General features: G+C 31.7%; 1 protein-coding gene across 3 annotated transcripts; it reads right to left on the reverse strand.

Annotated features, from left to right (window-relative positions):
• Positions 1 to 2,683: 2,683 nt before the first annotated feature.
• On the reverse strand, positions 2,684 to 7,428 carry LOC130965413 (uncharacterized). Of its 3 annotated transcripts, none has more exons than XM_057890178.1 (12): positions 7,198 to 7,428; positions 7,064 to 7,111; positions 6,937 to 6,988; positions 6,776 to 6,849; positions 6,562 to 6,689; positions 5,947 to 6,066; positions 5,252 to 5,419; positions 4,831 to 5,139; positions 4,383 to 4,733; positions 3,862 to 3,990; positions 3,464 to 3,531; positions 2,684 to 2,951 (listed from the first exon to the last, which is right to left on the reverse strand). In XM_057890178.1, the coding sequence occupies exons 1-12, from the start codon at positions 7,220 to 7,222 to the stop codon at positions 2,948 to 2,950; spliced, it is 1,476 nt and encodes a 491-aa protein (XP_057746161.1). In that variant the 5' UTR covers positions 7,223 to 7,428; the 3' UTR covers positions 2,684 to 2,947. The 3 variants fall into 3 exon arrangements, with proteins under 3 accessions (XP_057746161.1, XP_057746160.1, XP_057746162.1); XM_057890177.1 differs by having other exon boundaries at positions 3,451 to 3,531; XM_057890179.1 differs by having other exon boundaries at positions 3,451 to 3,531; positions 5,252 to 5,379; positions 5,940 to 6,066.
• Between the last annotated feature and the right edge of the window lie 1,550 nt (positions 7,429 to 8,978).

Here is an 8,978-nt window from a genome sequence, read left to right on the forward strand (position 1 = left end):
TTTTAGACATTTTTATGTGATTCTTTCCCTAATTAAAAATTTAGTTCAAAAACTACTTGAAGGTTTAGTATTTCTCTTATTCTATAATATATAAAAAATATTAATTTGTCCTTTAGTTTCAAAAAGTTATCGGAATAATTGTCTTATTATTATATAACAATTATTTTTCAACATTAATCGAGTTCAAGGGACAAAGAAGCTTTAACAGTACAAATATTATAAATTAGTCTGAATTACTCACACTTTGCTATAATATATAAAATTTTTTTTTTATTATTCTTCATTTATATCTCTTAGTATCAGCAGGGGATATCATCTAAGTCACAAGAAATATTTTATTTCTAAAATCATATTATATGTAATAATATCATGGAAAATTTTAAGCATATTCATTTTAGCATTTATAAAATCTATGGTATATTGTAAACTTTTAACTACAAAAAAAATCAAAATTAAAATAAAAAGAGATCGAAGAGAGACTTATGGCAAGAAATGGTATGACATATGTGATTGCAATGTTAACAATTGGAATGATTATTTGTTCCACCATTATTGCTGAATTTGATGACACTATTCCTAAAGAGTTTTGGATTTCATCTTATTACATTAACACTCGTGCATCTGAGCTGGAAAGGTGTTGGAAGAAATGCCAGAATACCTATCACCCTCAGTACGAAAGTGAAAAACTGAAGAAATGCATGGATCAGTGTTTTGCCAAGTATGGCCCGAAAAAAGTCATAAAAAAATCAGAAAAAGAGAAAGAAAAAGAGAAAGAAAAAAGAAAGAGAATGAGAATGAATGAGAATGCAATGCTTTATATTTTATATACATGATGTGTCTCTATATATATCCTAAAAAAACATAAAATTTATGTATTTTATATCATATTGTATCTTTTGTTTCTGTCTGTGTTTATGCATCATAATATATATGTATATGAATAATTGATGTGATAATCTATCCATTTTCCTTCATGAATATCGAGAGGCAAATGAATCATTATTGAAAGTATTAAGAGGTATGTGGTCCATATTTTGTAATTGTTATGTTCTAGCTAAGACCTAATATTTGTTCATCATTGCAAGCTTCTTCAAGTTGAAATTTAAATAATTAATCCTTCAACAATTAGAAAGTGGTTCACAATGCTCATTTTAATTTGCGTTTGATACGATATTTACTCTATTATTGTCATATTCTCACTTTGAATTTTTTTCCTGTAATTATACATTTTATAAGGCAATATTAGTTACGTAAACTATAATCAGATTAGTAAAATGTTGTGAAATGACATGATTGTTGCAAGTGTTTACTAAATGTTTGCCCTAATTAAAATCCATCTTCTGTTTCATTTCTGAGTTTGTTCTTCATAAAATTCATAATTGAAAATAATCTATAAGTGACAGCAATTGAATGACATTTCTATTTGGTGATGACTAACGAGTTCATAAGCAACCACTTTTACTTTCCAGGCTGTTTGGAAACTTTAGAAATCGAATTCAATTTCAGTGTTTGATTTGAAACAAAAATAATTAAATTAATTTAGATGTAATTCAATTCCAACCCAAATAACCTTATAATTTAATTACTTATTAACTTTTCTCATTCACTTTTTTGTCAACGCTTCCTACCTTTCAACACAAATTTTCTATTTTCTCATCACCTTCATTTTCTTCTCCTCTTTCTTTCAACTCACTTTATATAATATATACCTAAAATATCTACACATAAAAATTTTATGTGTTTAACTTAGATTAATAACACTAAGCGTTTGTCAATACGTCTGAATATTTTAAGTGAAGTTGTGTCAATCATAACACTAGCAAAAAGTAACATAATTTTGTTTTATTTTAATAACATGAATTAGTTACTATAATTTGTTGTTAATAACTAGCTTTTTTTTAATTGTTATATCAACAAGTTGGTTCTTGATAGTTCATGTTTATTTTTTTATTGTTGGTTTTTCGTTGGAATTAACCCTAGAAAACTATTTAAATTTTTTTAATTAATAATAATGTTTTTTAAATTTAATATTTTTAAATTAATCCAATTTTGTTTCTTGAAAAAAGGTGAACAAATTTTTGTCAAAGAAAATTTTAGTTAAAAAATATAATTTTTTAATTATTTTATATAATTTAATAAATAATATATTTATTATTTAAATATGATGTTATATTAATAAAGGATAAAGTTGTCCATTATAAAATTTTAATTCATTTGATAAACATACCAAACACTGATATTCAATTCAATTCTATAATTTTACTAATTTATTTTAAACATTAAAATTTAATTTAATTCTGACTGAAATTCAATTCTTGATCAAATTCAATTCAATTCTATACCATTTCTAAACAGCGGACAACCACATATCCATCTCTCGTACTTAGGTGATTAGTTGAGCAAAGTTAATCAAAGCTTGTTAAAAGTTAAAACTAACTTTTCTTAATTAAGTTCACTAAACTCTAATATGGTATCAAAGCCAATTTTATTATAAGTCTATACATTTTGGACTTTGCTAGTTGCTTTAGATTTCTATTCTAAGATGTAATCTGTGCCAAAATCTCGCGCACAAAGTGGGTGAGAATTGTAAACCAACTTCTAGAATTCTTGCTTAAGGTTTTAGTTAGAATTTCCTTATACTAATCACATGAAGAATAAAGAAGCATAATTATTTGGACCAAATTGATAAAGCTCGTAACACTTTTCATAATTATTTGCCCTCAAGCATGTATTCTTTAATTGATAAATTGTGACAGCTAAAAAGGATGTTTGGGATGAATATAATTACATTGTGGTAGTTCACATGCTCCAAAGGAAAACTTGCTTGTTATTTCGTAAACATGTCATTGTATTTGACAGAAAGAATCTAGATTATTGCACAGAAAATCCATAAAATTCTGCATCCCTTCAGATGATCCTTGCAGTTGAAATTTTCCAACAGAAGGTTCTATCTGCAATACAATATATTGACAACTAGTTTTAGCAAGCTTTCAAAGTGACATGCTTCATTTTCATAAAATGATGGAGAATATAATTATTTTACTTTCTTTGCCTTTATTTTGAAATTCATTATATTATAGGATAATCTTAATTAATGTTCTCCAGAAATAATGTCCTTGCACACATAGATAACAAAATTTTAAAATCTGTCAGGAACGGGGTAAGGTTTATTAAGCAATAAAAGGGTGTGTCCATAGAATTATTGCAGTAGTAGATTTATATGTGAATTTATCTAATACAACAAGCAATTTTTTATTCTTCCTTGCAGTACCAATGAGACATTTTGAAATAAAGTGAATCTACAATTGATGTAGTAAGCAATTTATTATCCACCAATTACACAAGATTTACATTTATCATATTTTTAAATACACTTGATTGCTTCACTTGACGGTCAAGAAAACGATATTATTACTAGGATCAATGTAAGAAATCTAACTAAGAAATTACCTAATTTTCACACCTTTTCTTTCTTTGTCTGGTAAGGAGAACAAGTATTCCAAAGCCAACAATGATTGCAACTTTTATTACCTGAAAGGAAGAAGGTTAAGGAAAAGGGCATTTGATCACTCTTCAAGAATAGTTGACAGCATCAAGTAATTAATTAAAGAGCAACACAACTGCAACCTCCTTTTACATCAAATTAACAATTAACAACCAATATTTAAAAAAAAAAAAGGGGATAAATGCAACATTGTTGATGCACATTAAATTATGTGGCTTGGGCCCATTGGTGCAGGTGTCAAATGTGAAAGCAGTGATCCTTTTACCTCAAACTACAACTATCAAGATCAAACCAAAATTTAAGACTCTAAATAAGTTGAAAAAACAAAATTTTCCAAATTGAATACTGATCTTAACCTGATTAACTGGCCCACCAGAGTTTTCATCTGCATTATCAGCAGAAGAACCTCTTGTCGTAGAGCCTCTACTTTCCTTAATCCTCTCATGCTTGCTCCCCTTAGTTCCAGTTCTAAAATGCTCTGCATTCTGCCACACAAAAATTAAGATTAACATAAAACTACAAGGAAGAAGAAAATACACCATCAGATTCTCTTAATCAAAAGTTCAGTTTAAATGTTTCAAATTAACTCACTTAAATTTATATGTTTCTATCTGAAGGGAAAACTCAATCTATCATAGTTAATCTAGCGACTAGATTACTTCTAAGTTGCTTAAGTTTACTAAATAGATACAAAACCTTCACATTTCAGGATGCTTCAATCAACATAAAAATCTTTTTAGTTTTTCTTCTTTTTTTTTTTTTTTTCTCTTATCTTATTGACATATGAGAGATCTCATCTTCTCCATTGATTATAGAAACTTAAAGCTTTTAGTGAAAGACAATAATTAACCAAATTCATGTCCAAAAATATTTATACCTTCCCCTTATTTTCTAACTGTGACAAATGCAAACTTCTTTGATGGCTTAAGCACTTTTTGTCCTGACTTTCCTCTACACCATTTAAGCTTTTACCACTTGTTGTTAAGCACATCTTTCTTGATTCATCTGGGAATATCCAAGCCCCAGAACTTTCAAAAGGATAATACTTGTCCAATTTATTTCTGGCATTCGAATCTGTTCTTTTGTTCACATTCTCTTGCAAGATGGCTGCCGGCTCAGCATCCTGTGACTTATCTTGCTCCAAGTACTGAGTCTTGGATGAATCTTTTCTTTCAATCTTACTTGACTGATATTTTGTTGGAGGTGGTTTAATGTAAGGTCTCATATCCTGTTTTGAGACAAATCACATGTGAACTCCAAAGACTTTACTTTCATACTCCAATAAAATGTTAATGACATTGTAAAGTTGAGCAGTTACTGTATACCTGAGCGATGCCACTTTCGAAAGCACTTATCATCTTCCTCACATTACTAGGAGTTCTCCGCATCGCTCTTTTCACCTCAAAATATTGCGGATTATCTTCTTCCATCATAGGTTGGATTGGATTATTGGTCATAGAATCATTTTGTTCTGATCTTCTTAACCTATTTGCCATTTCTTCTGAACTAAGTATTTCCTGATACTGTTCCTCAGGTGATGACTGATTCATAGGCTTCTTACCCTTGTGAGGCGATTGAGCGAGATTAGCTACTTGCAATACTGGTTTAGTTGATTTATATTGATCTGCAGAGTTCTAAAACATGTGAAATTATCATTAAACAAGCATTATAGTTCACCTCCCAATTTCATCTTGCTGAAACAATGCAAGAGCAAGAGACTGTGATGCAGAGTATTTAATCCTTAACTGGTTTTAGTTTCTTCTTGTCAAGCTGAACCCCACCAGCTATGCCTCTAGTATCAGATTCCTTGTTGAAAAGAACAACAGGACCATGTAGCCGATAAACTGCTTTATGCTGAAGGTGATTCTTTGATTCTTCAGAAGATGGAGCACTTAAAACATCAGGAAAAAGCCTCTGAGGAAATGCAGGACCGTATTCGTAACCATAAAATTTCTTTAACTATTTAGTTTTCTTTCTGCTTTTGCTTTAGTTTCTGTTAGAGGATATTGTTAAAGTTGATCAGATTTTATTTACTAGTCGGTTATTATCATATATCTCTATGTGAGCCTTGTAATGACTTTTATTACTCACCTTTTTCATCACTCGTTAAAATTACTTCTAGTTCTCTCAATCGTTTTCTTATCTTTCTCCGTTACTATGAAGTTCAATATGGTATCAGAACCTTATCACATACCATGAATCCCTAACTTTTCCCTGCATTGTGCTCAATCTAGAGCAATGTTTCCTTTTGATTTTGTCTTTGTTTCTCTCTTTCCAAACACCTCTTTTACATTCTCTCCAACACAAAACCTTCATATCAGTTGATTATTTAATTTCCTTTTCACTTTCAATTGAACTTGAATTCTACTTTCAGTTAATTTCAATGAATTTCAGCGGTTTCATTGTTTATTTAATCAGTAAAGTGAGATCAAACCTGAGACCTCATCATTTGTGTGGAAAGGTAATGCATCATTGCCAATAACAGTACTGCTGTTGGTTTCTGCACCTCTTTGACGACTACTAAGAAGCTCATCATGTTTTTTCTTTAGTGCAGATTGTCTCTGAAAAAACAAGAGTGATGTTATTATATATCAACGCCAAGGTTCATATGGAAGCTTATATGTTTCATTATATCCGCCACTCAACATAATTTGAAGTTATATATATGTAGATGATAACTATAAACATATATCCTATAGATTGCCATGAAAGGGACTCATCATCACTCTAAATTGCAATCAGCAATAGCAGTGAATGTTAAGAGATTCATATATCCTACAGCACAACTGCTATTGTAGTTTAGAACCATGGAATTCACAAAGAAGCTATGAAACTCATTAACCTAGTCTACACCATTATAACTCCAACATCAAATGCTATCTATGCAAGTAAATGTCACCGGAAGATTTCTGTCTATATATAAAATGTACAAAATTCCTTTTACCTAAGCATTAGCATAGAACCAATAAAGTAATCAGCTCTGGCATTTTAACTTAATAATATCATCTTTCATATGAATAAGTTCAATACGAATTGTTTGTATAAGGAAAATACACCATTATGCGAATTCTATCACGCTCTTCGTCGCTAAGGTTGAACTGCAACTTCAAATGCAAGTGTCCTTCCCCAAGGGTAAACATGTCTTCCCAAACACCTTTCTCTAATATCAACCTCACATGGATTCCTGCAAGTTAATTTCTATTTCTTGTTACACACTAATTGAATTCGAAAACCAACTGCTAATACTCAAATGGAACAATAATCTGTTACCTGTACGCGCTATTTCATTCCCATCAGCCTCAAGAATCTTTACAATCAAATCATCACGGAGGCTAGTTAAAGGGCTGGTTTAGACAATAAAACAAACATGTTATAGGCACTCTTCAAAAAAAAGGAAAGGAAACATGGTAGAATTCTAAAGTTAATCTTACAAAGAATAGTTTCCCTTGTCACTGATTTGGTACTCTATCTTCCCCATGGAAACTGCATGCATCACCACTTTGTTATTATTAGAGGACTTAATTGGGGACAAGTTCTAAAGCATGACCAATTGCATACCCCTTATGGAAGTCGATGAAGATAATGGAAGATCCATGAATTCCAGTACTACAAAATGAAGTTAATGAAATAAAAATAAGAGAATTTTTGAACTAGTATTAATTGAGTGTGTGTGTGTTAGTTAGTGTTAGTACCTGAAACCATGATAGTGCCTGGCATTGCAGAGAGAAGATTCAAAAAAAGACAAGAATTGTGAGTGTTGAAGCAAAAACAAAAGCATAGAGTTTCATTGAATGAGGGAAAGATGAGATAGGGGTATCAAAGAAGAAATGGATATGGTTATGGGATCCAATGAAAAATAAGCTCTTGTCTCTTGTGGTCCTTTGCAACCGTCAAACCATTTATTATCATTAGCCTTAAAAGCTTGATTGCAAAATTACTTGTCAATCGTGTTATAGATGAACGTCACTTTTTATTTTAGCATTGACCCTTTCTCAATATTCAGAATGCTATTAAATGGGTCACGGTTGGAAACTACTATTATTGATAGCAAGCATAGAATGATGCGCGAGCATCTTTTCTATCTTTTTCTAGTGAATTTGTACTTGAATTGCTAAGTTTAATCAAAATTTAATATATTTTAGCCACTATGAATGTTTTGAGTTGTGTGCATTTTCGTTTATTTCAGATAGAATTCGGATGGATTTGACGGAATTGTAGCAGAAAAGGAAGAGAGCGAATGATACTGTCAACCCCGACCTCCTTATACTTAAACAGAAATAACCTGAGTTATAGAGGTCCAATTGAAATGATTGCAACGGCATTGGAAAGCTAACTTCCAGAGCTTTCCAACGATATATAATAGTATACTCTTTTCTTCTATTTCATACGTACAACCCCACGCTGAACCAGATCAAAAGCTCCAAAGAAAGTTTGCGCGCATCACTCCACGCTGAACTTAGGTTAATCCAAGTTCAGGGTGGACTCAAGAAAAAGCACGAGTTAGCCACTGCCTCCTCCATGCTGAACTTGGGAATTCTCAAGTTCAGCGTGGACCTTAATGAAGGAGTGGTCCCCAATGCGTTCCAAAGGCTACGAGAATCAATTAATTTATTTTGGTTAAACTTTTATTTTATTTATAATTAGGAAAAGATATTATTTTAGTTTTGGGAAATATATTTTACAAAGTTAAAGCTAGAATTAGAACTTAACAACCTATATTTTGGGAAGTGGATGTTCCTCTAGTCTGTGGGGTGCCTTCAAGAATTAATTTTGGACGCTTCAGCTCCCTTAAGTTCACATCCTTGCTCTTCCTGCTCCCTTAAGTTCACATCCTTGCTTTTCCTGTTCCCTTAGGTGCCATGATCTTAATGAGTTTTAGCTCAGTGATCATGGCAAATCACACCAAACTTAGAGGTTTGCTTGTCCTCAAGCAAAAGAAAGGAAAGGAGAGGAATAGAGGGAGAGGCAATTTCGAAATCCAAAAGATATGATGAGTTGAAAAAGATTTGTGTTTATGAATTAAGATACAATTGATATTTTTGAAAAAGGGATTTTAGAAATTAGGGTTTTTTTTTTGAAATTAGGATTAAAATTTTTGGAATTGAAGGATGATATTTTGAAACATGTTTATGCAAGAAATCATGAATTGAAACATAAAAATTAGAAAATTTGTGAAGGAAAACGAATTTTACCTCCTCCCCACCATTCTGGCGTTAAACGCCCAACTGCTGCATGTTTTGGGCGTTTAACGCCCAGTTGATGCTTCTCCTGGGCGTTCAACGCCCAGCTGTTGCTTCTTTCTGGCGTTGAACGCCAGGAAATCCTTTGTCACTGGGCGTTTTTCTAAACGCCCAGGATGCTGTCAATCTGGCGTTAAACGCCCAGAAGGTGCTTCCTTCTAGCATTTAACGCCCAGAAGATGCTCCTTTCTGGCGTTTAACGCCCAGATGGCTACCCTTACTGGCGTTGAACG

Source organism: Arachis stenosperma, chromosome 3, assembly GCF_014773155.1.
Source record: "Arachis stenosperma cultivar V10309 chromosome 3, arast.V10309.gnm1.PFL2, whole genome shotgun sequence".
NCBI classification, from domain to species: Eukaryota; Viridiplantae; Streptophyta; class Magnoliopsida; order Fabales; family Fabaceae; genus Arachis; species Arachis stenosperma.